Source organism: Seriola aureovittata, chromosome 21, assembly GCF_021018895.1.
Source record: "Seriola aureovittata isolate HTS-2021-v1 ecotype China chromosome 21, ASM2101889v1, whole genome shotgun sequence".
Classification (NCBI taxonomy): Eukaryota; Metazoa; Chordata; class Actinopteri; order Carangiformes; family Carangidae; genus Seriola; species Seriola aureovittata.
In genome coordinates, this window is record NC_079384.1 from 8644108 (window position 1) to 8671957 (window position 27850).

General features: G+C 40.7%; 4 protein-coding genes across 8 annotated transcripts; 3 read left to right on the forward strand and 1 right to left on the reverse strand.

Moving 5' to 3' along the window:
• The first annotated feature begins 1893 nt into the window (after window positions 1-1893).
• On the forward strand, window positions 1894-9311 carry tlcd3bb (TLC domain containing 3Bb). 3 transcript variants are annotated; one of them, XM_056366004.1, is made up of 7 exons: window positions 1894-2450; window positions 3953-4094; window positions 4475-4558; window positions 5108-5333; window positions 5867-5962; window positions 6965-7074; window positions 7236-9311. In XM_056366004.1, the coding sequence occupies exons 2-7, from the start codon at window positions 3970-3972 to the stop codon at window positions 7501-7503; spliced, it is 909 nt and encodes a 302-aa protein (XP_056221979.1). In that variant the 5' UTR covers window positions 1894-2450; window positions 3953-3969; the 3' UTR covers window positions 7504-9311. The 3 variants fall into 3 exon arrangements, with proteins under 3 accessions (XP_056221979.1, XP_056221978.1, XP_056221980.1); XM_056366003.1 differs by having other exon boundaries at window positions 1902-2450; window positions 3892-4094; XM_056366005.1 differs by lacking the exon at window positions 1894-2450 and adding an exon at window positions 2643-3583 and having other exon boundaries at window positions 3892-4094.
• Window positions 9312-9957: 646 nt separating this feature from the next.
• Window positions 9958-11957, reverse strand: pagr1 (PAXIP1 associated glutamate-rich protein 1). Of its 2 annotated transcripts, none has more exons than XM_056366006.1 (5): window positions 11780-11957; window positions 11253-11495; window positions 10610-10943; window positions 10427-10515; window positions 9958-10344 (listed from the first exon to the last, which is right to left on the reverse strand). In XM_056366006.1, the coding sequence occupies exons 2-5, from the start codon at window positions 11455-11457 to the stop codon at window positions 10109-10111; spliced, it is 864 nt and encodes a 287-aa protein (XP_056221981.1). In that variant the 5' UTR covers window positions 11458-11495; window positions 11780-11957; the 3' UTR covers window positions 9958-10108. The 2 variants fall into 2 exon arrangements, with proteins under 2 accessions (XP_056221981.1, XP_056221982.1); XM_056366007.1 differs by having other exon boundaries at window positions 11280-11495; window positions 11780-11952.
• Window positions 11958-12294: 337 nt separating this feature from the next.
• Window positions 12295-19550, forward strand: kif22 (kinesin family member 22). Its single transcript, XM_056365985.1, has 13 exons — window positions 12295-12451; window positions 12760-12972; window positions 13079-13206; window positions 13420-13565; window positions 13977-14186; window positions 15488-15884; window positions 16300-16420; window positions 16881-17001; window positions 17251-17431; window positions 17631-17725; window positions 18007-18207; window positions 18354-18413; window positions 19371-19550. Exons 2-13 carry the CDS (start codon window positions 12785-12787, stop codon window positions 19398-19400), a joined length of 1878 nt encoding a protein of 625 aa, XP_056221960.1. The 5' UTR covers window positions 12295-12451; window positions 12760-12784; the 3' UTR covers window positions 19401-19550.
• An 85-nt stretch (window positions 19551-19635) lies between these two features.
• Window positions 19636-26023, forward strand: prrt2 (proline-rich transmembrane protein 2). Of its 2 annotated transcripts, XM_056366010.1 has the most exons (5): window positions 19636-20215; window positions 21806-22098; window positions 22268-22563; window positions 22750-22879; window positions 23931-26023. In XM_056366010.1, exons 2-5 carry the CDS (start codon window positions 21870-21872, stop codon window positions 23945-23947), a joined length of 672 nt encoding a protein of 223 aa, XP_056221985.1. In that variant the 5' UTR covers window positions 19636-20215; window positions 21806-21869; the 3' UTR covers window positions 23948-26023. The 2 variants fall into 2 exon arrangements, with proteins under 2 accessions (XP_056221985.1, XP_056221984.1); XM_056366009.1 differs by lacking the exon at window positions 23931-26023 and having other exon boundaries at window positions 22750-23844.
• The last annotated feature ends 1827 nt before the right edge of the window (window positions 26024-27850 follow it).

The following is a 27850-nucleotide window of genomic DNA, read 5'->3' on the forward strand; positions in this document are numbered from 1 at the left end:
CTTAGACATGTCCGTCCAATCTACCCCATACCGTAGCTTGTAAATGTGACATAAACAAAGACTATGGATCATGCAGCAACATGTCATTGTTTGCAGTTTGATTTTGAAAATGATAAAAAAAAAAAAAAAAAAAAAAAAACAGCTTCATAGTTCTATAGGAATAAGAAGTGTCTGCTGTCAGAGAGGCTGATTATATGCATTTCCTAAAGGATCTTTTTCTATGCAACTGGATTCTGGAAATACTTAGTAGCAAAGGCTAAAAATGTTTGTATGATGTAACTGTGAGTTCATTTATTAACATTTATTAATTGTTGTTAATGTACAATGACTTGATAATTTCTTAATGGTGCACAATAGGAATTCATGACATGCCCTATATGTCATCGGCATAGATAACCAGTACACGTGTTCCCATGTTATCTCTTTCAGTGGGACACAGTGTGCCATCAGGACTGACCACACAATACATGAAAAACAAATCTATCTATACACACATTAAAAGTGATGCATTCAGCACAGCTACAGCACAAGTTACTAAAAGGTTTCCCAATAATCCATGGTAACTGTTAGGTTTTGATATCCACCTTTCATTATCAAAGAACAGGCATTTTTCCTAAATAAGAAAAAAAGTTCCTGCACACTGTCGACACATTTGTTAAATTTTATTTATAAATATAAAAAGTTAAGAAATGCCTGCTAAAGGTACAGTAGCTTGACCGTTAACCGAATGATTCAATACATTTACCATAAGGTACTTTGAGTCAATATCCTGTCTGAATACAATATAAATGTGCAGAGATCACTTTCCCTGTATATCTTCTTTTTAAACACAGCTTTTCTGCTACATTGTTTAAAAATCATACAATGAAAATCCCATTCACACAGCTTAAGTAGACCACAAAGGAATGCAGCGGCAACAACTATCAGCGTTTCTTTACTTGACAAACATGATATCTTGCTCTTACTGCACTATGTTATCACTGTGAGCTCCACTGTAAAGCTGAAAACAACAGGTTCAGACACACTCTCTACAGAGAAGTGAAAGAAATTCTGGGAAATGTATGAAAACACTGATTTAAGTTCATGAGACAATTTTGAGTAAAGTAGATAGACCAAAAACTTCTTTCAAATACTTGGACACAAAATAACTTATGGAATGCACTTAATAATAATAACATATGCCATATATATGTGTGTTAAATACACAGTATGTGTGTATGTGTCTGCATGTATTGATCTTTGTTCTTACTACTGCACAAACTATTACAAGAAGACACAAGATGTATTGTTTTGAGTACACAATTGATATAACAGCTAACAAAAAGGAGATATTCTACTAACCAATGTTGCGTTTTATTATAGGTTATAAATCAGTGATAACAAAAAAAAACTTTTCCCATTGAACAACTTCTTGTTCTCTTTTACAGTTCTTCCGACTTGAAGAAACAGTCCAAGCCAGTGTTACCGTTTTACCATATCCTGTTAACCTTAAGGACAGAGCTGGATTATCACTGCAATGCTTGAACAAATTGCACGATTGGCGTGTAATCTTCAGGCCTCTAAGCATAGCAAGCTCCAAGCAGTACCAAACATCTCTGACAATGTGCAGCTAAGACCTGATAACTGCTCGGTTTATTTGCAAATGCTGTTCGATGCAAAGGCCAAATGATTAACAGGTCAAAGATAAACACTCCTCTCTGTACAGACACAGATGACATCATTGGCTAGGCAACTACCTGTCAGTCTTTAGTTCTTTTTACAGATTTACATCGATTTTCTGAATTAAATACATAAATGCTAGATCATTTTGTTTGCACCTAAATCACTGTATTTTTTAAGTGGACAGCATAGATATTGTAAACTATGAATGCAGCTGGAATAGACGGTCTCCTTATGGTGAATCCATTCAGCATTTCCCTTCACGGAAAACAGCAAAACCCAATTTACAAAATGCAGTGCAGTGAGTGGTGCAAATTTCTCGTCATGACATGAGCTTCTGCCTGGACCTGTAGGAACTAGCTGGCGCAGCAGTCCACAGTGTTGAGTCAACGTTGCATCTGTGAGGCTCAGGCAGAGGCAGCCCAGCTCTGCTGTTGCGAGACAGATGCGATGACATAGCGGCTGGAGAAGCTAGCGTTACCTTGACACCTGGATCAGATTGTGTCATTGTGTCTTTCGTCGGTTTGCCGTGTTTTAATTAGCTATTTGCTTAGGCTGTCTAGATAACAAGCTAGTCACCAATGCTCTCAGTGAGCTGCCCTCGCATAGATTTCGATCTAAGTTGCTGCAAGCTAGCGTTAGCTCGCTGCTGCTACCCTTCAGACATTGAAGTGGCCACATAAACATGCGGATCATCGAGTCGGAGAGCCCTGGGACATCGCTAACGTTAAACGCTTTCTGCAGGACACGAGTTTCGACTGGCCGCTGACCGGACTCCGCAGAGTCTCTGTGTAAATATGTTTAAGATTTTTATTTTTTTCTAAACATGTGTACACTCCAAATCTGTTAGCCAGTTAGCCATGGTTGGTGTGCACGGGGATCGGTTTGCTCAGTTGCTACTGCTAACTGCTACAAACAAATAACAAGGTAACAACAGTTTGGCGTCAACGTAATGTTTTCATGAACGAGTGACAAAACGTAGAAAGTGGCACATTCGGGTATTAGCTGTCATTTGTGGGTGTCATCAACTTGCTAACTACTGTTTTTTCAATGTGTTCCAAACGAAATGGTTGCTAACCAAGGCAGTGGTGACTAACTGTTACGGCTCTGTCTCGGATAGATGCTAACGTTAGCTAACGGTCCTAGCGTCATTGTTAGCACTGATTCAGCAGCACAGACAGTTGGTCATGCTTACCAAGGGTTAGGGGTGACATTTAATGTTAGCAATATTGTCTCTCCTCATTAGACCCCCATACTTGCATGCTAACTGACCCAGTTTTTTGCTAACAAGTTGACAACCTAATGGTAAAGCTCGTTAATTTGCGTTACCTGTAGCTGGCTGGTGTTATTGTTAGCTTAACTAGCTGGTGTATTAGATAGAAAGCGTAGAGTATAGCTAAGGCTGCGTTAGTTCTGTAGCAAATAGATTTGACATGTGTGCTCTTGGACTTAACATTGCATAATGTAGCCAAAGTTGCTTAAGCTAACGTTTACATTATCGGGTTGGCAAATCGGCGCCAATAACAGAGTAGTTTGATTTCAGGTCAATCTCAAGCCGGTCTCAGTTTGCTTATTTTGTGAGCTACCCGTCAAAGCTCGGCTGCTAAACGTTTTTTCTGTTTTGTTTTTTTTTTACATAAAGGTAATATTAGCTAACGTTGTTATCAGGAACTATATGCACCAGCAGCTCATACCTATGTCGATATTTTCGACGTTCAGGACTTAAAGTAGCGCAATGCGTATTTTGTTAATGGCTTTCAACTTTTTAATGAGTCAGCTAGTCTACTGTAAGCAAACTGCAAAACCGCATGGAACTACCACATGGTTGTCCTAGGAAGAAATGTGAATAGCGCTTTCAGATGGTCAGGGCAGTATGGTGCACAAAAGGGCCTTCCAGCTGATATTCTGCCCCTGACTCTACTCGGTAATTATATAGTCTCCCTGCTCTCTATCACATGAACTGTCCTCTGTCAACTTTTATATAAGCCCATTTTCCACATTGTGCCTGGACTGTCTTTGATAACCCTTTCCTCTGCTATACTTCATCTTTATTGCACACATGGCAAGGCTTTCATTAAAGCTAGAATAACATATTGCCACATACATTGGACTTTGATAGCGTACTTTGTTTGCTAATGTAGTAAAGGCAGCCAAATGTTTACATGTGGGAGTTGCCACCAGTGAGATCAATATGAACTGTTTATCCACTGTTTGATGTTTTGTGTTTTTCAGAGAGGGGAAAGATCGTCGGATCTCAAGTACCAGATTGCCCGCTGAACTTTTTGCTTCTCAGACAGATCACCAGGGACCATGCTGACCATCCTAGCTGCTGGGTCTGTGTTCTTTCCAGGCCTTTTCCTGCTGTCCAAGCAATGCCTGAAGTCCATCCCAGCACTGAGATGGAGCGAAGGAGATGCAGTCATTGTGTCTGCCAGGTGAGACCTTTTTATACTTGGTTTTTGTTTTCTGTGTGGACTTGCATGTGAGAACCATACGGATACCAACATGCCATGCAGTTATACAACACTCAACTTTGTGCCTACAAAAATGCAAGTACTTCTACTGTGTGTAGTACTTACTACTTTACTACAGTGTCATCAAATTGTTGAGACTTGTGTAGACATGTGTATTTATTTGCATGACTCCCGAGTATGACAGGTTGTTGTGGGTGTATTTTTACCAAGTGCTTTCATCTGCATTGTTTCAGCATAAAAGCGGAAGGGCACTATTTTCTTTCCATGTGCTCTCTAGACAGTCTAGAACTTGGATAATGAGAAATGCATTATTTTGTTTGCTTGCCATTGTGTGCTCCCAGGTTGGTGTCGTCAGTTCAGGCAGTCATGGCTTCCTCAGCTGGCTACATCATTGCTTCTTCCTGCGAGGACATCATCGAGGACCAGTAAGTCAGGAAATGCTTATTAGAAAATATTCCGTCACATTCGACCAGCCTGTCCTGTCTAGTATGTAACAAGTCAGTAACCCAGGTTTTAAGATGTACCAGGCAAAAAGGCGCTTTGGGATCTGGGCTTCTGTTCATATATGAGCTGAATTAAAATGTAAACCAAAAATCTAATTTGACATTGATGCCTTGTCAGAGAGCAGTAAATGACAAAGTGTTTAAGCAGTTTTTAGTTCAGCAATCATGACGTTTTTTCCACTTAAAACTGCCCCTAGCATTTTCTCACTTTTTTTTTTTAAAGAGGGTCTTAAATTCAGGTGAAATGGGTTCCATTGAGATTTTTTTGGATTGCAGAGGGGAAAAGCAGTTTCGTTTTGAAAGTAATCACTGTACTGGTTATTATGGATGTGTCAAACTCTGTTTTAGTCACCAACTCAACAAGTTCTTACGAGTATCAAAGGTCTGTTTGAGTGATTTTTTTTTTTAGCTTGTACTGTTCATTCTTTCATTTCTGTTTTTGAGATCCACCATCTCCTCTTCTCCACACAGGCACTGGCTGACTAGCACTTACATCATGTTTGCTGTTCCCTACTTCGTGTATGACATCTACGCAATGTTCATGTGCTACTGGTACAAGCTACGAGTCAAAGGGCACGAGGAGGCCTCTGCAGCACCGCAGCACATGAGCTCAGCACTGACCAGCTACTTGCGTCGCGAGTTCCTCATGGTGCTGCACCATGTTGTCATGGTCACCGTCTGCTTCCCCGTCTCTGTGGTAACTGTCACATATTGCTCTTTCTGTTGGGCTGCGAGTTGAGCAAAAATATTGCTTTATCTAAATGCCGCTACCCACTTCTAGATAGTTTTGTCACTTTTAAAGGTTTCCAAACGTGAGACAAACTAATGCAGTATGTAGTATGAATGTATGTTGAGTGGTGCAGACAACCTTGTGTTAAAACATCTCCTCAAAAGCTTGGAACTAAACTTTTTCCAAAATCATTGTATTAGAGTTGCAGCTAACAATTATTTTTGTAATCGCCAATTATTTCTCAATCAGTTACTGTAAAACATAAGAAAACTCAAAGATATTCAGTTTACTGTTAAAGCAAGGAAAAAGCAACAAAACAAGAATGAGTTACTACTTGATCAGACCAACCTCTATGAAACAAGCTCACTGTTCACTGTGTATTGTCTGGCTGTGAGAAAGTGGGAATTAAGAAAAAAACTTTACTTATATTTTATTGCAAATCTGCTAGAAAGGAAAGGAACAAAGCTGTAACTGACAAATAATTCGTTCTCTCTCTCTAGTTTTGGCGGCAAGGAAGGGGAGATTATTTCCAGGGTATAATGTTCATGGCTGAGCTCAGCACTCCATCTGTCTGCTTAGGAAAAATCCTTATCCAGGTAAGTGTCCTTGTTCAGCGTCAAAGTTTTAAGTGTTGTTGCATGCGCATGTGTCACACTAAAGTTCTTCTGCACTCTCCACTTCTTTCTTCCTTTTTCATTCAATGGAGATTATATTTCCACTCATTCCCAGCATGCACCTTGTTCATGCCCATCAGCCCCCGTTGACTGTGTCTCACATGAACAGCAACACTGTCAGAAACATCAGTCGTTAATCGGTAACACAGTTTTTGTGAATGCACATTGTAGGAGCTGCATCCACCTCTGTCTGTTTTAGGTTTTCTTTAGGAGTGTGTACAGTGTTTCAGTGTCTGGGTGAAGGTTGCCCCTCCATTGCTTTCTGCTTGTCCCTCATCTGAAACTCCTACAGCTGTTAGCCTCTGAATATAGCCCCTAGTATTTAGGCTGGATATTCAGTAGATACAATATCAGCTTGTCCTTCTATCCTCTATCACTCAGCACCCTGCCCCTCCCGTCCCTGACAACAGCACATGTGGTCGTTTGATAAACAACAGCTGTGCCCTCTTGTACCTATAGAATAAAAAGAAAAAAAAACAATAGTGGATTCTTTGATGGGATACCATGTAATTCTAGGAAATGAGACAAGTGAATGGAGAAGAGGAAAACCTTTTTGTAGGTAAATGCATGTGAGCTTGTTCTCAGTGTTATCTCACTGAAGCAGGTTGACTGTTCAAGATAAAAGTTCAGTCATCTGCTGTAAACAAATGAGAAGTAAAAAAAGGACTGCTTCACTGACGCACACACTGCCCTACTGCCCCCTGTAGACATCAACCAGTGTACAACCAGCAGCATGGCATACTGTGCTCTCCATCGCCACTTGTTCAGTCCATGCAGATAGTATTAACAAATATAACAATGTTGGTATTAACAATATTACGATGGCAAATGAGATTAACATCGTCAGCTTTTACCAAACTTTACTGCTTGCTTTTCTTTCTCCCTCTCTCTCGACCTCTCCCTCTGTTTTTTTTCCGCTCTCAGTACAAACAGCAACACACTCTCCTGCACAAAGTGAATGGGGCTCTTATGCTGATCACTTTTTTCATCTGTCGAGTCCTCCTCTTCCCTTACCTCTACTACGTCTATGGAAGGTATGTCTTTCTTTCCATCTGTTTTCTCATGTTCTGCTGTCTTGCTAAGCTGGGGTTAGTAACTTGCACTGCCACATGATCTCTACCTTATGGATTATGGATATAAGACTCAGAACATGTTTACAGTCCTACAATCCTTTATGTCTCCTGATTTTAACCAGGTACGCCTCCATCCCCTTCCACATGGTTCCCTTCACAGTGCCATGGCACTGTAACCTCGGTGCTGCTCTGCTCATGGCCCCCCAGCTGTATTGGTTCTCCCTAATTTGCAGGGGCGCTCTGCGACTATTCACGGGCTCCTCTCGCTCTCAGAGACCACGCCCGCCCACAGCCGCACCAAAGGAGCAGCAGACGGATGGCAGTGCGCTGCCCCAGCCTGCCAATGGCTACAGCACGCGCTCCACAGAGCCTGAGCTGGCCACTCACTGAGAAGAGTGGAGGGGAGGGTGGGGAGGGAAGGAAGGCGAATGTACCAATGAGTATGTAAAGGAAAGAAAGCTGAGGGAAAAGTGAGACTTGAAACAAGTAGCAATATGAAGAAAGCTACAGACGATGGCCTCAAATAGTGCTGAAGTCTTTGTGGCCAGCACTCAAACAGCTAAATGATTTGGTTGCTGGCCTTCAAGTACTTCAGTTTCTCAGTTTGTAGGAAGCAAATGGAGTGTTAGGACACTCAGTATTTACAGATGTCATCAGGCACTGTGACAGACAGGAACATGCACTGACCTGAGAGGAATTTGCCTGGATGTATAGGAAGCATAGGTGGCTATTTCCCTCATGTAGATCAAATTCAGTCCTCTCTGCCTCATGGTACGGGAAGAGCAGGAAAATAGGAATGTATTATATTGTATGTTAGTACATTTGCTGTAGATGGAAGGCCTAATTCAGTTTAGTAATGAAGAAGACCTTCAAAAAAGAAAAAAAAATCCCGGCTAAGCAGTATTTTGACTTGTTAGTGTTTATTATCTGTATCCTCTATGTAGTCACTGTCACTCTAACAAAATGTAACCAACCTGCAGACTGACTCATCTTTAGAAGGGAGATAATCTCATAAGACTGTATTCTGCTGCCTTATCCCTTTTCCTCATTCTTTGCAGTTTCTTTACGTTTTTATTTATTTTTATCCTGGGAGGAGAAGGAAGAGGTTTTCCTCGGGCACAAAAATGTGATGGGTGTATATAGCTGATGTAAAATTGTCCTTATTTCCATGTCAGTATTAGGTCAATGTTGATCCCCCACACACACACACACATTTTTTAGGTTTTGTCTCATTTCTGCATTTGATGTTTGAACAATTACATTTCAGCATTAAAACAAAACATTTCACAGTTTTACAGCTTAGTGTCCGCAGACTACCCCCAACGTTACTCCAGTGCTTCTCGTTTCAGTGTAGATATGACTTAATTCCATTTACTGGTATCACAAAGTGTTTTTTGCATACAAGGAAGTGATGCACAGTAGCAGTCACTTTAAGCTGAATTTACATGTGTTGTTTTTTTCTTTTTCTTTTAGTTTGGTGCTGTTGTAAATCTCAAAACATCCATTTGATTGGCTGGAATATTTCACAAAGGGATCCATGAGGTTTGAGTAGTTTTAGCTTTGTTCGGGGACTTGAAATGCTAGAGTTTGAAGGGAAACAAAATCGATCTTCTGGGGAAGCATTCCTTTGTGATTGACATGCAGCACATTTGTCCATGGCAACTTATTTTGATGTTGCTCATTTATTTTTTAACCATTATTAAGTCTATGAATTCTTTTAACATTGTATGAATTGCTCCGATCATTGAGCCATGTATTTGAGCCACTGGTTCTATGAACCTTCTATGAGCATACTGGCTGAATTTATCATTTTATGTTTGTTTAAAGCAGCAACACTGTCCTGGAAATGGGTCAAGAAAAAAAAAAAATCATAAAAAACAGCTCAGAAACCATCAAGACAGGGCAGCGTGTGCCAAAACATCTGGACAACTGTGGGCATGTTGAACACAGAATATCCATTCCCCTGTTCCATGAATTCATAAGGTACTGCTTCTTGACAATACTAAAACATTTCAACTGATGTACTGTATATTCCACAAAATGCTCGTTATTTATTTGTAAGTATTTATTTATTTATTTATTTGGTTTGTGGTTTTGAATGCATATTTATGCATACATATTATACTCTATGCTTCTGAGCCTTATGTGAAGGCTGTATTGTTACTCAAACTTAGCTAAAATATACTTCTCTGTCCTGAGCCTGCCTTGAGTCTTTTTTTCTTTACGTTTTCAGTGTTAAATATTTTATCAAATCTTTTCAAAAAATATTCCTAGTTTGACTTCAGACATCACTTCTCTATCCATGGGTTAAAGCGAGCCAATAGAGGGTGCTAGAATTCACAATTTTATGTAATGATTTTAAGTCTTTGCCAACACAAGCATTGAAAGCATGGAAAAGTGGACTGATTTCTTATTGCAATATGGAACAGCTTTTAATGAGCAGAGTACCACATTAATGTGAAAACATGGTTGAAGGTCAGGTCAGCATCCCAACACCATACTTGTCACACTTAGGGTTAGGACACAAGACCATATATACTGAGAGACAAAGTTAATTGGTGTCAGAGATTTTACTATTGACATTTATCGTGACAGGAATCCCTGTAATATCTCTGTGTACCTAGCCATTGTTGGCAATGAACATTAATGAGCAGGACTGCTCTATAGCAATGTTTTCTTACACAAATTTTGCATAAATGTGATGATATACTTGATTGTCCTTCAGGTATTTCTTATTTTTATAAATCTTTAGTATATTACAATCTCAACTGATATTGTGATTGTATGCCATTACAGCCATTTATCTAGATCAATCACCCTCACTGTCCACTGAATACAACAGGGTTACTCCAGGATTAAAATGTTTATTGCCATCATACAAAACACACATAGAAAACATACAAAACTCGTTACATAAAAAAATTCAAGTTTTGAAAAAGCCTCTGAAAGCTTTTGTCCTTGTTTGCCTTTGAGCAAGTCCTCATCTCTTAATACTTCAGTATCTCCTCTGTCTCGGGGAGAAGATGGTGTTGGGGTTGCTGTCTCGTTCCCTCTCTTTCTCCCGCTCCTTCTGGCTGTTGGGAGACAGGGCTTCCTCCAGCTTCTTTTCGCTCTTGAAGAGATCTCGACCTGTACGCATGATATGCTCCTCAATTTTGCGGTGGCGCTTCATGTCTGACAGCACTTTGTCCAGCCGGGCTTCCCTTTTCACAGAGGAGCGGGCTGAAGATCCTGGGAGAGAAGGAAAAATATTAAACTCGATACGAAAACCCCCCCCAAAACACCTTTGTTGTCTGTCGACTGTTTATCGCACCTGGTGTTCTGCGTCTGTTGATGAAGGAATTTTTTGGAGTGGCTTGCATTTGCTCCTCATCAAAGTCAAACTCAGTTGGAGTTGGAGGCCTGGAAAAAAAAAGGAAGTCATGAACCTTCTCATCCTAAATCAGTACACAAACCAAAATCTGATGGAATGATTGAGAAGAACAGTAATACTGACTTGCGCTCTCTCTCCTCCCTCTCCCTTTCCTTTGCTGCTTCTTCCTCATCATCTCTTTCAGGTGACGGGGTACGTTCAGGTGTAGGGGGCCTTCTAGGAAGGGGCACAAAGTTCAGTTCCAGCATCTCTCCTTTAGCAAGGAGCTCATAGAGTCTTTTGATCTCAGTAGGAGGGGGCATCCAGTTCTTAGGGTCCTCCATTTCTTCGTCGCTGTATGCAAGCTCCCATTCACCATCCACTTCTGCAGCCTGCTTTCCCTCTTCACCATCCACCCCTGTGTCTGCCTGGGCTTCATCCTTGTGTGCCTCTCCTTCCCCTGCATCTGTGTCTCCATCTGACAAAGCAGCAAAAGGAGAAAAAAAAGGAAAATCAGTGGTAGGAATAACAGTATGACCTTATTTTATTATGCATTTGACAGAATCACAGCACTTCAGTATTACATTAGCTATGCCTTACTTTTAGACAAATTATGATGTGATACTGTATATATAGTACTACATATGTTACATATCGAGGACTGGGTAAAACAGCATAAAAGAAAATTCATATTCAAAGCTCTTGGTGAAAGAATACAAAAAAGTCACAAGTTATTAAACTCTAAACTACTCTAAAACTCTAAACTACATTTCCCTTTTTCTCTCACTCTTATTATGTTTCTTAATGAAGTTACTGTTTTCATCCTTGGTTGTAGTGTCCTCCTCCTCTGTAGCAGTTGTCGTCTCAGTGTCCTGTTGCTCTGTGTCGCCCTCCTCCTCCTTCTCTTTTCCTGCTGCAGGTTTTTCTGTGTCCTTCACACCCAGAGCCTCTATGCCCTCTCTCAGTGAAGAGTCCGTGGTCTCAGTCTGCATCCTTCCTACTGCTGCTGGTGAACTTTGTATTCACAGATCTGTTTTATGGAAAAACACGTTTTAGTTCACTAGAGAAAGTATAGGTATGTGAGGTTAAGAGGTCTTTGAGATAGCTAGTCAAGAGTCAGGAGTATAGCGTTTAACGGGTATCCCAACGATAGCTGTTAACTTTTCTGAATACAAAACAGTCAATATAGCCACATTTGAAACGTTATTTTATCACTATTTGACTTAACCAGCTTGCTAACATCAGGCCTGACCGCCACCTATTTCTAAACAGCAATTGCAATTAGCCAACATATGCGTCTTAAATTGTCATTACCTGTTTGTCGTGGAACGGTTTTTTTGTAGTTAAATGTTAGTTCAAATTATCTTTTCGAGGGAATAAAGTCACCAAAGCTCTCCATGAGACTTGCTAGGGATAAAAAGCGATTATGCATAGACGTAAACATAGCGCCATTTTGGACTCCAAGAACTGTGTGACGATCTGCTCAGTTCTGCGAGACTGCGTATTTCCGCTGATTAAAGGTCGTGTGGATGGTCCGTCTATCGAGTGAGTAACCAACACTAGTTAACGCGTTTGTTTTAGAGATCTGCGGTGACACGATTTCCTGCCTAGTGCGCAATCGCAAACAGGCCTTAATTCATGTCGAGCGAAATTGTAATAAACGTATTTTACTTCACTGCTTCTCGTCAATAAGTTATTTTGAAAGGTGAACATACATGTTTATATAGCATTGCGTTCACGACAATATTTGATGACCGAGTAAATCCTGTAAATAAGGACGCAAGACGTCAAATAGGCGCCAGTGTTTTCGCGACTTCTGATTGGTTCCTGGTCGTTTCCGGTTGCACTGCACACATTTGAAAATGGTCCGTTAGATGTTTAGGGGGGGTCGATCGTGATTGTTAAAAGACGGCGTCCACAATGTTGCCAAAAGTGGAACTTTGAGAATAACAAAGATTTTGAAATAGGAGTCTTCAAATAATATCGGTAAGCATTAACTATAACACTTGTGATCAATTCGGTGAAGCAGCATTTGACTATAGCTAGGCTAACGGCCGTTTGAGAGCAAGATTAAAGTTAACGTAACTTGATGCTAGCCAAGTTAGCATGTTATTAGCCGATTGAAACCATCGTTAATAAAGTAACTTTTAGCGCATTAAATTACTTAAAGCAAATCGTCGATTAATACAAATTCTGACAAATTTGAGAATCTGTATTTTTTTTAACTACTACTTTTTACACAAGTAAATGCCAACGTAAGTTATAAGTGGCTAACTTGGCTTGTTATTATCCAGGCCCTTTCTTTGTAAGAGTTCAACCATGGCTCAGCGTGTGGCAGTATCAGATGGGGGAAACAAGAAGTCCTCCAGGGTTCGGGTAGCGGTTCGTCTGCGACCGTATATGGACAAGCAAGATGGAAAAGGCGAGGGGCCGTGTGTGAGAGGCCTGGACTCCCAGAACCTGGAAATAATCAACTGGAGGAACGCAACAGAAACAGTCAAATACCAGTCGGTGTCCTAATCTTAAATCAACTGTAATTTCTAAATAATTCTATGAATATTTGTAATTATTGCCCAACAGTAAATTCTAAGGTTGCTCTGCATGTTATTTCAGTTTTGATGCTTTTCATGGTGAGCAAACGACACAGCAAGAGGTTTTCCTCTCATCGGTGAAGCCTATTCTACCACACATACTGAATGGACAAAATGCCAGTGTGTTCGCCTATGGGCCGACAGGAGCAGGTATGTCAAAGCCTTACTGCATTTATTGCTTTTGTTAACATTTCTCTTAATTGTATAAATGTAAGTCATATCATCAGGGGCCTTTTTTAATTTAACATTACGTTAAAATATTTTGCTCAGTGTGTGGCCTCTTATGTTATTGTAGAGACAGCTTGCACTTAAAGTTCACTTGTTGGTATATAAATTGTATTTTTTCTGCCAACTCTTCCACAGGTAAGACCCACACCATGTTGGGCAGTTCAGAACAGCCAGGTGTGATTCCCCGAGCCGTTGGTGAGGTTTTCAAGCTGGTTAAAGCAGAGGATGAGGGATGGGACTACAGCATTGGCATGTCTTATTTGGAAATTTACAATGAGAAGGTATGAATGGCTGGCTCAAACCCTGTATCATGTGTCTCATTGCCACTAGTTCAGAATCATTTGCTATGAGATTAAAAATAAGATCTTTCCTTTCTTTTTTGTTATTGAAAACCAAACACATTGTTATGTAAATTGTTTAAGAAAAACAGTCTCCCCTCAACCCCTCCCTTTTCAAGTGAGGGGCTGAGTGGAGAAACCACTAATACAGTCATTAAAAAACACCTGAGCATGCAGAGTTCTTCAACTCCAGTGTTCATGCATCTCTGTACCTGATGATTGGTTTTCTGCCTTTTTTTCCGCTCCGCTTTGTTTGTTGTATATCTATTTATATGATAGTAGAATTGTTATTGTTGTAATACATTGTTATTCTTGACAAATTTTGACCAATGCAATCACCTTTTATCACCTTAGGTGCTAGATCTTCTATCACCGAGCTCCCAAGATCTGCCAATCAGAGAGGACAAGGACAAGAACATCTTTATCCCCGGCCTTACGCACACAACAATTACCTCCTTCAACGATTTTGACAAACAATTTGTCCCGGCCAGCCTCAATCGTACTACAGCTTCTACCAAACTAAACCAGCGCTCCAGCCGCAGCCATGCTATTCTCCTCATCAAGGTTTGATATTTGCTCTGATCAACACTGAGAAGACAGTTTGTTATAATTCTGTTTGAGAGTTGCGCTGTTTTGTTTATTGAGCTGGTCTTTGCATTGGTCTACAGCAGACAATCAAATAGCATCTTAAACAGGTCGTGGCCTCTGAGCAGTAGGCCAGGATTTGGTAGCTGGTGCTTAAATCAATTCTCTCTTGCAACAATCCCGCTAGCAAATGCTGGGCTTTCTGGGACTACTAGAGAGAGATACAAACTGGTGCCTGCTTTCCTTTTACTAAACTAGTCCTGTTTCTGCATTCTTACGGACTTCTTTCATTACTTGTTGTAGTACCGAATGTCTAATGTGTCACAAAACAGTGTTTCCCGTACATTGATTTATTTGTGACATCACACCACAATGTTAGCATTGACCGCCACATACTGATTTTCTTCATTGCAAATGAGTAAAATTTTATCGATTCACTCAAACCCCCCACCCCACACAGATTATGGACCTGTCTGTGAAGAGCTCCCTCTTTCTGTGCACACGCAAAACATGATCATGCGCATGAGAAAGGAAGGATCATAGTTGGTTCATCCCTGCAGAGAAGATGGTTATACATAGTTGCTAGTCAATATTGTCTGCATGTGCAAATGGTTGCGTTTATGTTAATTATTTAACTCTGAGGCTATATGTATTAGCAAAGCAGAGTACCTACAACCATAAGAAAACACCTGGGAAAGTGGACACTTTGACCAGTGTAATAAGCTATTCAATTAATTTGTTACCTCCACCAAGGAGGTCATGTTTTTGGCCTTGGCAGAGGTATGTGCTCCACTGAGTGGTGTTCTAGTTTCGAATATTTACAGGTTTCAACCAGTGCTGCTGTGGCAGCTGAAGCAGCAACAGAGGGTCAGGAGGGGACAGGTGTAGCTAATGAAGAGAGGGATGTAGGAGGAGGACGGCAGCCAACGTGCTGCTGTGGGAGAGCCAGCCAGGACAGAGGCAACGGGTGAAATCGACAGCAAACACATAGATAGACCAGTATATATTGTTCTGTTACATATTTGTCACAAAGTATTTGGCATTTAAAATATTTGTGTTTGAGCGCCTTATGTACAGTATTATTTAATAGTTCATTTAAGAAAGGCCCCCACACCCCCTCCCGGTCTGCTACCACCAAAAATAGAATCTAATTATGTGAGAAACACTGCTTTACCTCATCTAACCTTGTATTTCTATCTGCACCTCCCTCCTCTGTGTCTGTCATGTCTGACCTTTATGTTATTGCCTTTCCTAAAATCTTAATCTTCTTGATGATTTAGGTTGTACGCACTCAGTGTGCCTTACCGCACCGGCAACAGACAGGCAAGCTGTACTTGGTCGACCTGGCTGGTTCTGAGGACAACCGCCGCACCGGCAACCAGGGCATCCGCCTGAAGGAGAGTGGTGCCATCAACCTGTCCCTCTTCACTCTGAGCAAAGTGGTGGACTCTCTTAACTCGGGCACTGCTGTCCGTGTGCCATACAGAGACAGTAAACTAACAAGGCTGCTACAGGACTCTCTGGGTGGCTCTGCACACTCTGTCATGATCACCAATATTGCACCGGAGTACAAATACTACTTTGATACGTTTAATGCCCTCAATTTTGCCGCCAAATCCAAGCTCATTGTGAACAAGCCCTTCACCCGAGAAACTGTGGCTATGCCTGTGCTGCCAGGTGAGTGAGGAAAGCAACTTTTTTCATTCAGAGGACTTGTAAGTTTAAAGAGAAAAGGAAGCTCTAACTGAATTTCATCCAAAAGCCTACAGGAACACCTATGTCACATCCCAGAGGATGAGTAAACAGCCAGCTCAGTCTCTCGGCAAGATGGATGTTATTTTAAATTTTTGCACCTCTGAGATCTGCAGTTTTGTTACATTTTCTTTCCTATAGCATTTTCTTAAAATACATTTCTGACAGTTAGAGTTTGCTGCCTTTCCCATGGCTTTAATTGAAGTACTGCAATGCAGCCCTGACTGATTCTGTGCCATCATCATCTGAAATGCTTTACACTCAAGAGAACCCCACAAACACTGTTGCTTGAGTGCACTGAATACTAAACTGTTAATTTCCCCTCTGCCTTCATCTCCAGTGAAGCGGGCCAGAGAGGACGACGAGGCGAGGGGGTCTGGCACTCAGCCACATAAGAAAAGGCAGAAAGAGGAGAAGAAAACAGAACAGGATGGTTCATCACCTTCTGCACATTTTCACAGGTTAAAGACCACATGCACAGACAGACTTATTGATTATTTGTCTGGCTAATCAGACTTGGGTACTGTGATGTTTGACTGTGAAGAAAATGCATTTCCATCTGCCCAAAGCTAAAACATCAAGTTCACTTTCCTCTACTTTGTCCATATAACTGCAATTCAAGCAAGCCGTAGAATGAACCCAGATTTTATAGCTTGTGCTGAAATCAAGTCTCTCTGCAGTGCTCCCAATGGCTGCAGCTGCTGTGCCCACTGGAGTCTCTCTGGGAGACAGACGAGCACTGCTTTATTGCCATATGTTACCAGGCGTACAATTCTGTCCTGCCGAGGATACTCGTCAACATGTATTTGTTCAGCCTGGCTGACCTTTTGACTTCTGGGTGTATTTCGAAGCCCCCTGACCACACTCTCTCCCCTCGCTGTCCACCTACCTTTTGCTTGATTTGTTGTGTGTCTCTTTCAGCCTGTCAGAGCCATCAGTGATGGACAGACTAATAGCTCTGGAGAAGCTGATGATGAGCTGCCAGGACAAAGATAAAACCAGCATGCTGAAAGATGTGGCCCAGTCTCGCAAGGAGATCCAGGTGGAAACACATCTTCATTAAAACTGTTTTCCCAATAAGGGTGAAACCGTGTGCCCCTGCATAATGCAGCGTCTGATCATTTACACCTACACCTGGTCCAGCCTTTGTCTGTTATAATTTGTATGTGATTTAGTCAGATCTTTGTACTGATTGATCAACTCAACTTAATATTTGATAGCCAACCATGCCACTCCCTTTTTTTTTTTTTTTTTTTTTTTTTTTTTTTAATTATTATTATTATTTCCACAGGAGCTCAAAGAGAAGCAGAGGGAGTTTGAGAGCAAGGCCCTCCTATTCAGTCGGTTGGCTGAAGAAAAGTCCAGTACCAAACAAGAACCTGTCTTCAAGGACAACATGGCTCCTCTGCAAAGAAAACATACAAATGCTGCAAAACCCAAAAAGCAGCAGGCTGTGGTCCAACCCCTACAAGGTTAGAAAGTACAGCAATACATACATTGATGGAAATGAACCGGAATTTTATTAAATTACATAGATGTTTTGTTTCATTAAATTACATAGATGTTTTGTTTCATTAAATTATATAGATGTTTTGTTTCCCAATCATGTTTTATTGTGCATCATCATTTTAATTTAATATTGACTTATTTATGTGGTTTCCTCCCTTTCAGTGACCCAGCTTCAACCTCTTCAGCAGCTTGCAGTCGGCAAAAAACAGTCAGTCTGCCTCAAGAAGAAAGAGAAGAAGCTTTCCGACCAGGTTGAGGTCAGCATCCGAGCCTTGACTGTGCCGTGCTTAGCTTGACTCATCTGCAGAATTGCAAGCAATCAGATACAAGCTGACACAGTGCATTACCTTCATTTTGCTTCTTGACTCGACAGACGCTGCAAAATTAACTGCCTTTCCAGGCCAATATGAACAAATAAATGTTGACAGTTAAAAATAGAATTTCATGTGCTGTCTATTTTCTGTAAAATACCAGTTGAAAATTCACTTTTTTTCGTTCTTTTTTTTTACGACTTTATCTGTATTTGTTTCTCTCTCAGCCTCCAGATGGCAAAGAGAACAGGATGGAGAATGACTGGGAGTCCCAACTTGAGACATCTGTGCTGGAGCAGTCCAGGCAGAAAATCCTGCAGGTTCTCAACTCCGGCTCACTCAAAGAGCTGAAAGGTCTTCAGCAGATCGGCGACAAGAAGGCAAAGCTCATCCTGGGCTGGAGGGAGATCCACGGTCACTTTACAAAGGTTGATAGAGAAAATGTTGCTCTTGTTTTATCATGAAACTCACCCCATAACCGTACCCCTGTTGTGTTTCTTTGACTTCAGGTGATGGATAGCTGTAGATCTTAATTTACTTGTTTTGACTTCATGTATGATTTGTTGTTTTGCAGTTGGAAGATCTGGCAAAAGTTGAGGGTATGACAGAAAAGCGATTTTCCTCCTTCATGAAGGTAAGCAGAGTCCTGAATTTATCTTTTAGACATGTTGGTTGGTTAATTGTTCCACCACTTTGGTCCTGACTTAAGTATCTCAACCACTTTAGTGCAGACATCCATGTCCCCCACAGAATGAATTGTAATATCTTTAGTGATGGCCTGACTTTTCATCTAGTACCACCATTAGGTAAAAGATATTTTGTTTATGACCAAATACCTGCATGTTATTATACACTCATAAGCTGTGGCTTCACTATTTGGTTCTAAGTAGCATGCTAACATCCAAAAATGTTGAACACTGAACATAACTGCGGAGGTTGCACAGGTTTAAAACGCAGCTGTGTGCCTGTTTATGGTTTCACTGTTCTGCAGTGTTTCCATTGTTCACATTTACACAGTGTTGTACAATTAATGCAGGTGACTGATTACACCACAAGTGATGCTGCGTACATGATGATTGAGATTCTCATCCTTTACAGCAATCTGATGACATGATGCAATATTAATAAGGAATTTTATTCAACCCATGAATCACTTTAAGTGAGAAACCGACTCTCAAAGTTCCCGTCCCCGTCATCTGAAAACCTTATGAGTCATGCTCATGACTGTACATGTACTTGCATTTATGATTGTCACGTATCATTACCATCAAGAAATATTATCCATATATTAAAAAAAATATCATACCATAGCACAATAATTGTAATTGCACAATTATACAACTTGCCTGTTTTTATAGCGTTGCCTTTTAAAGAGCATATATGTTAAAGGTTTACAGCACACAGTAGCCATTGATCAGACTAAACCAGCCTCTGGCAACATGTTAGCATTTAGCTAAAAGCTTAACTGTGCACATGTCTGCTAACTCTGGCTCTTAACTACCACTAATAACTTGAAGATGGCACATTGTGCTGTTCTAGGGATAATGTTGCTTTTACTCTGCTAATGTTAATTTCTTCTTTTTTTTTTCAGGCAAACATCCTGAGCGCCATGGGAAAGTGATTTTTAAATTTTTTTTAATTTTAGTGTACATAATTTTTTATCAGAATTTTTTTATTTGTCATTTATGCGTGGTTTCATGATGTTTTTGTAGTTACAACTGTGTTCCAGCTGATGGCGCACTAATGCTTTTAATAAACGTCTCTCATATCATTGAATGTTTTAGTGTTTTACTTTATGATGATAAACAAATCTGATCGTCACCTTAACATGTGGGCCAAATGTCCTCTACCCTGAACTGTCTCCAGCCATAAATCAACATCTCTGGGAGTATTTTATCGTCTGCTTCCGGTTTGAAAACCTAATTGGGCTCATTTTTGAATTCCTGTCCTCCTGCAAGGCGGAGACAGGAGGACATCCTTTTTTTCACCGACTCCGTGATGCTGCATCAGTGGATAAATATTCAGTGTTCTGGGGTGAGCAGAGGATGCCGTCCTCCAGCCTTCCCTCCACCCCCCCACCCCCTTCTCCCACAGCACGTAGTCTGGTTGATTTCACTTTTCATTTCACACACCCCTCCTCTCTGATCCACCCTGCCATCCAGGAGACTCCCCATCCATCCCAGCACACTGCGCTGGACTAAGACGCTACACCAGCTCTGCCGCACTCCAGCTTTCTCATATAATAATAACAACAACAACAACAGAAAAACTCAGGTTTTTTTTGACAAACGGTGCATGTTCGCAAATACGCTGTGGATGTAGAGGAGATGTTCGGTCGCGACTGATGCTGTTATTTTTCACCTGGGATTAACGTTACCACGATGCCAAAACCAGGGACGCCCTGACTGTTGAGATTGACGCTGGATTAAAAAAAAGGTCAGTTTGATTTATCTTCCACCCTTTTCCCCTGTATTTTTTTAATGAGAAATCCAAAAATGGCAACTATCTATTTGCACTTTGATCAATTCGTGGTTCGCTTTAAATGCAAGAATCCAGCAATTGCGGCATGTGTTTTTTTTCCTGCTTATTGCAATTCAGCAGCCCACATCCACTGAATTCAGATCAATAGCAGCAGGCTAATTGATGAGCAGACCCCCCCACCACCACCACCACCACCATCAATCCGACTGTTTTTCCTTTGACCCCATCATTTCATTGCTTTGTCCTACACCTTATTGTTCAGTGGCCAACAACCGGACCCCGTTCGCCAGTTAGGGCCTGTGTACACATGATGAAAGAATGGTATGTACACACCTGCAGGGAGACTATGGCTGCTACTATCGTTTCAAAGGAACCTGCCTCCATCTGCCATGCCTTTGTACTCCTCGTGTCATTGTGACCTGCTTTTTTGTTCCCTGAGATAGAGAGTCTGCTAATTATATAGAGGCCCCATTCAAAGTGAACCATAGTGTATATTATCTGTTTACCTTCAGCCCGTTTAGTTCACCGTGGCACACGAAGTGATCAAAAATGACGATCTGTCATCTGATGTCAAAGTGGATTATTAAGAGGCTTATGTGATATTGAGCCAGGGTCCAAACTAAATCTGTTAAAGCAGTGTATTTAGGGACGGTACGAAAATCTTTGTGCAGAGAGTGGGGCTGAAAGTTATTGTTGACCAAGACCCTTCAAAGAATTACTGATATTTTACTTGATGCAGACAAAATGCAACACCCTCTCCCCAATGAATGTTTCAAATGTAAGCACATGTATTTATATTTATATGTGTTTTATTTAAAGTTTTCTTCTAATTTATATTTTTGTTGATGTTGTAGCTTTTTTCCTATGGCCCCCGGGAAGAGAAGGTGTTACATAAGTAACAGCCAGTGGGTATCCAAATAAATAAATATCTTTAAATAATATGACACTACTGAATTGGTACAACTCATTTCAAGAGCTGCGATCATCACTTTATATTACATTTTAAAATTTTTAGACATAGTTATGTTTACTTTATGCTGAGATGCAGAATAAGCTTACGGTAGAGGCTGCTGAAGGCTAGTGAAAAATACATGCTCTCTGGATGTATGTTCTAGATATATGATGTTCCATTAATAATTTCCACCAAAGATCCATTCATCTTATTACTTCCTAGTTTATTTTGATGAGGAAAATAAGTAATAAATAGACCTAAAACGCAGGCGAAATTCTTGTCCTCTAACGGCAAGTTGCAATTTTATGACCTGTGGTGGATGTAAAATCTATCTCTTTGATTTAAATATTTGAGCTTTTTCATTAGGAAGAAAGGATAATGTGAATCTGGGATGAAAAAAGGGTAACATACCTTCCCCTGCTCTCCAAAAACCTTTACAGAATCCCTCTTCAGAGAAAGATAAGATGCACCAGTCTCCCTTTCTGGTTCCCCTCTCCACCCCAGGATTTTTTTTTTTTTTTACAGTTCCTAAGCAGATGAGAGAGAGCAAGCTCTGTTTATTTATATGGTTAAAACCATTTTCTTTTCCCCAGGTGTCACAAACAGGCAGCACACACAGGACTGGACCACAAACAGAGGCTTCATTTTGCGGTCAGCATGGCTGTGAACATGATGCCAGCTCCTGCCATTTGGCCAGGAGAGGACCAACCATCGCTGCTGGACCAGGAAGACTCTCTGGCGAGCCAAGCCTCCGTCTCTGTTCCATGCCCACCGGTAATAGGTGAACATCTCATCCACAGTTGCGGCAGCCCGGCCAGCACACGGCCCCCCCGCAGCAAATCCAAAGGAGAGCTAGTCATAGTCATCAACGAGAAACTGAAGAACAGTAAGTGACTGTGTTTGACCTGATATCAAGGCAGCGGGTGGGTCATACAGCTGCTTAGTCAGCTCACTCAGGGAAAGTCAAATTCCAGTGCACTCCGGTGAGGTACACTCACATCTACCTCTTCCAGTGTTTCAAACATCTGCCCGTCCTTCTCGTCCCTCATGTGCAGGTAACGGGATACACTCGGCGCCTGCAGAGAGCACCTCTCCAGTCATATCCTCTCCTCCACGAAGACAACACTCCATCTCTTACCCTCATCACGGCAAGACCAGGAAGGGGAGCCGGGCTAGCTCCATAGGCTACACTGCTTTTTCGCCCAGGCCATCGCTTTCTCGCCATTCCAGCATCGCCACCAACCCACCCTTGGACCGGACCAAGGTTAAAGACTACCTCCTCTTGTCCGTGCTGGCCTGCTTCTGCCCCGTCTGGCCCATAAACATTGTGGGATTTGTCTACTCCATCATGGTAAGAACAGGATCATTTGTCTGTTTTGTAGTTTTGGCTTATTATTCCTTATGTTTCTTTTATTTTCATTGACAGTTTCATTTAACATTTTTGTTGTTCTGAAGCAACTTTGCTGAGATTATGGTTTTTAGAATATGCGTCTGTATTAAACCCAAATTAACAGATGGTTTCATTCTTCTCCTTCAGTCCAAGAACAGTCTTGAACAGGGAAACCTGGATGGTGCTGTGCGTCTGGGACGTGTGGCCAAGATGCTCTCCATGGTATCACTAGTAGGAGGGACGGTCATTATCATCGCCTGCATTGTCAACCTGGCCAGTGAGTGTCCCAAATCTGACCTTTAAACCTTAACCTCACCTTTTTACCCTCTGTGTAGTTGTGCACAGCGGATTCTTCCCACTGAACTCCTCTTTTCTTTGCCTGTGAATATTGAATTGACGGTTAAGGGTTCGTAGCAATAGCCCTGCTACCACTGATCCTCCTGGCCTAAAAACCTGCTGCTGTCACTGTTGATCCCATCACAATACAATATTTAGCTCTGTTAGCACAATCTGACTGTAATCACTGACATTGTTACCATCCATGTTTGCACAATATTGCACTAGTTGGAAAGTCTTTATACACTGCGGCACTTTAGCCTTTAAGAACTATGTCAACGTTACACAAACATCAGAACATATTATTCATATTTGCATCAGAGACTCAAATCTACATTTTATTACATACTTCTCCATATTTGCACGGGTGGCCTCCAGCTGTAACCGACTGCATGCCTCAGACTGCTGTGTGTGTATCTGTAGAGTGATATGTGTAGTCTGTTGTCTGTTGTTCGCCTTGCCCTGTTTGCTTGTACAAAATGTGAAGTCTTGTTGTCCCTGTACCGTATGTATACGTATATAATGTATGTCAGTGTGTGAGCTGTTGACTTGCTCACAAGACAAATAAATGTTCATTTATTGTACCTGGCAAATAAAGGGATTCTGGTAACAGATCAGTGATTATTACTTATTAGTAAGTCGCAAAGAAAGCGACTAGTCTTTTGCAGTATTGTATATTTAAATATATTTGTGAAGGGTCAGTCAGTTAAGTGATTCCTTGCCTTTTCACTTCAGATACTTATCTGTACTCGTGTTCTCGAGTGCACACAGTTGCAGCCTGTTGGGTCTCATTAAGCCAAGAGATGTCCTAATTAACTTAATGACTGCAAGAGCAAGTTTACGCACAACTTGAGTGAGGGTCTCTGGGACTCAGCAGCCCTTGTTTTTCTCTTTATATAACTGTCCTCTTGTGGTCTGTGAAAGTGTATACATCCATATGCAGTTGCAGAATATATAGTTTTCAACTAATGCACTTCCTTTTCTTTTTTTAGTAAATGTGAAAACCTGAGTTTCATCCCAGGATGAAACTGGATAAGGCAACTGACCGTCTGGCCCGCACCTGCACCACCGTCTTTACCGCCTAGTCATTACCTGGATGTGTGACAAATATGCACCCGATATACAGTGCTTACTTATATTTCTGTAATCTATATAAATCCCTTTTGCTAATGGAAGAAAATAACATATGCAAATACTGCTGCTCTGAGTCAGGGTTGGGGGAAGGGGGGGGGTTTGTCCGTATGATGTTGGATGGAGAAGGGAGTCAGTCAGACTAATCAGTCCCCTTCGTATTCTGGTCAACACATTCAGAACGATTCTTGAGATAGACACAAACTCTTCAAGACTCCCACCACCACCCTCAGAACTGACTCAAACAAGGTGGACTGGAAAAGAGACCAGTGGAGGTGGTAACAGAGCGTGGAACAGGAAGGATTGCCTCCCAGCTTCAGCGCCACATGCAAGTCCCAACAAAATGTCCGCCAAGTCCATCCTTCACTGCACTGACGACAGGACGCATCAGAGTTTCAGCTTGCCGTTAAATCCCCTTGGATACGTGGAGAGGCTCTGGGATTTTTTTGCGCTGCATTGGAATCACAGAGCAGAAATTCATCCATTTACCCCACAGAGAAGAAACACTTTCAATCACAGTATGTCCTCTTGTTTCAGACTCTCCTCTGTGGTTCTCATGACTCCTGCCATACATCTTGTGTTTGAGATGTGAGCGTATGGGTGGCAAAAGAGGATGAAAAAGAGGCTTACCAAGGACTAGCTATGGGTGCTAAAATGGAGGGGATTATGAAAAGTCTCGCACAGACGGCACAGTCATCACTGCAAGGAAAAATATGTGCCAAAAAAAGAATTTATAGGGAAAGTTTCTTGCTTTGTAAAGACCCAACTCTCATCACAGAATTGTTGTTATAGAGAGGAACATCAAAAGTGTTTTTACTCTGCTGCGACTTTACTGTATATCCACTAAACACCACTGAGCACTGTGAGCAGGGAAAGAGGGTACATGTTCACAAAAAACCCCCCCACTGTAGCAAGATACTTAAAATATTAATTTTACAGGGAAGCTAATTATATGCCATCCTATATCCTATCTTTTGATAATGTTTGTAAAAGATCATTTTGAAACAGATGAAGATTTGTAATGTGATGCTCTTCAAGTGCTGTGCCGCAGTTGACAGGTGGTGGTAGTATTGTATGCATATGAGGCATCACGATTTGGTTAACAAAGTAAATAGCTCATGATTGCAGTCAGACTTGTGGCTCTAGCCTCAGTCTGCATCCACAGGTCGCCTGTAATTTTAAACCAGACAGATGGTGGCTTTTTTTTTTTTTTTTTGTCCCTTGAAAAACCCCTAAAACAGTTGATTTTTACTTGGATTTGTCTGCAATGAACACCTTAATATATACTGTTGTGAAACACAATAGGATTATCTTTTGATGGATTATTTGTAATACACCGGATCAGACATTTTATGGGTGTGAGATATGAGTAGCAGTGTGATAGCAGTACAACAGATAAGTTATTTTATTATTATTATTATTATTATTATTATTATTATTATAGCTTCTGTATATCCTTACCTAACCTCTGATCTTTATCTACCCGTGATTCTCACTGTGATCTAAAACACAACCAGGTTTCATTAAGAACAGATAAAACTCTCCTTATTATGTACAGAAACGCCACGATGTCAGAGTCTCATGAGTTCAAACCTGCAGATAATTTTCTGTAGTGATTAATATGGCTTTTTTTCCTGTTAGTACTTAATATGTACATTTAATTGTAATCAACATTTGATGTATTCTGCGGATATAAATCTCAATATTGTGGAAATTCTCTAGTGGATATGAGTTAGCATTAAGTAGTTATGATCTAACGTAGGCACAGACACTGTCAGCTAGCCTCCTGACAGTCATTGTATTACCACCAGGCTTCTATAATCTTTGTGGTTATTGGCATGTTGTGGATTTTTATTAATGTATGATGATAGAAGTTGAAAATTACAAAGATGAGCTGGCACTTGGACTATTATACTTCTGCAGCAAATTCATAATAAAGACACAATGCATGTAACATGTTTTCGGTGTTGTTTTGAGCAGAGTCAAGAGCAGCAGTGGAGATTATAGAGATTTTGTTTGTGTGGGAGAGAATGAGTGTCAAACAGTGAGTGATATCCAGAGAGCTTAGCCATTGAGGAGAGACTGTGTTTTGCAATTTACCAGATGAGAGCAAAAAAAAAAAAAACAGGGAAGTATTAATGTAGTTCTCCGTACTGTGATAGTGTGTAAGCTGCAGGGATGGAAAGCGCCTGCTGTTGCCATCAGTGGAGTGGAGACAGCAGGAAGAGCAAAATGCTGAGGGGAGAGGCCCTGAGCCAAAGAAATACAATGCATGATTGACTGTAATCACAAGGGAAGCCTCAGATGACTTCAACAAAATCAAAGCCAAATATCCCTCATTATATTCTGAGGTTCTTGTTTTTCTTAGTTTTTTTTTTTTAATTTAAAAAGTAATCACTGTTGCCTCCTCCGACTTTACTATTTAGTATTTATGAGGAGTGAATGGGCAAAAAATAGTTGGAATATCATAAAGAAAAACAGAAGTGGTTGTTTCTGTAATAGATTTTTGCATCCAATCAGACAGCGATGAACATTCGAAGGCTGTTTTACAGTGTAGCATGTTCTACACAGTCACTTAGTCATGATAGAAAAAATCAATCAGCCACTATTTTGTTAAGTGATGAAAACAAACAAGACTACGGCCATGCTACCAGCACTGTGAGGCTGTACTTACAGTACTGCTTGAAGCTAAATGCTAACAGCACATGCTGACAAACTCACAATGACAATTTTAAAATGCTGATTATTAGCAGGTGTAATGTTTACTATTTACACCATCGTAGTTCAGTGTGTTAGCATGCTAACCTGCAAATTAGCATTTAACACAAAGTACAGTTGAGGCTATTGGGGATGTCATTAGTTTTGCAGGTATTTGGTCATTAACCAAACTACTGGCAAATAAAAAGTCAGTTATTAGTTATTACAATTCTTCTTGAGGGGGATATGCAGATGCAGATTAAACAATAATGAAAATCATTAACTGCAGCAATGTTTTTGTCACAGCAATCACAAGTGTAATGTTATTTGTTTGGACATAAGCAATGTTTAAATGTCACATGAAAATGATGATAACAGTAACACTATAGGCTTAAAAAAGGCAACATATGAAAAAATACATGGTTCCCAGTGAAGCGAGAGCTCTGTTATAATGATAAACACAAAAAAATACTATACATATAAAATAATAAATAAAATTAATATGGCCATATTTAATATATACATGATTATTCATGTCACAATTTACTAAAAAAAAAGTTTATATGAAAACTTCTTGAGCTAACAGAGGGGGAAAAACAACTATATGAGCAGAAATCACAACATCTGACTGCAGCAAATTCTCCCTCACAAGTTTTCACATTTTGACAGCAGTATTTTTCCTTGTACTCAGCTAATTTAACAGTAGGTATGTAATACAGTTCGGCTCAGAGGGGGATCACTGTACCAGACAGAGGCACATCCAGATGCAGTAAGTGGGTCAGGGATTATCCAGCTGGGTCACGTAAACACTGAGGCTGTGAGTCAGCTTGGCAGCGTTCGGATGCATCATGATCATCCTGTCAGTCTGCATAGGAAATAACAGCATAATGAGATATACTGACCTGTGGCAATGCTGCTCTATTGCCTGCTTAAATTGAAGGGAGAACTAGGGCTGAAAAATAATCATTATTAGAGTGAATTAAAGCTGAGATGGATCATTGTGGCAAGAGGAATTAGATAGTAATTATTAGGGATTACTATGAATTATTAATAATGTTTTTTTTTTTATACTATGACATGCTTG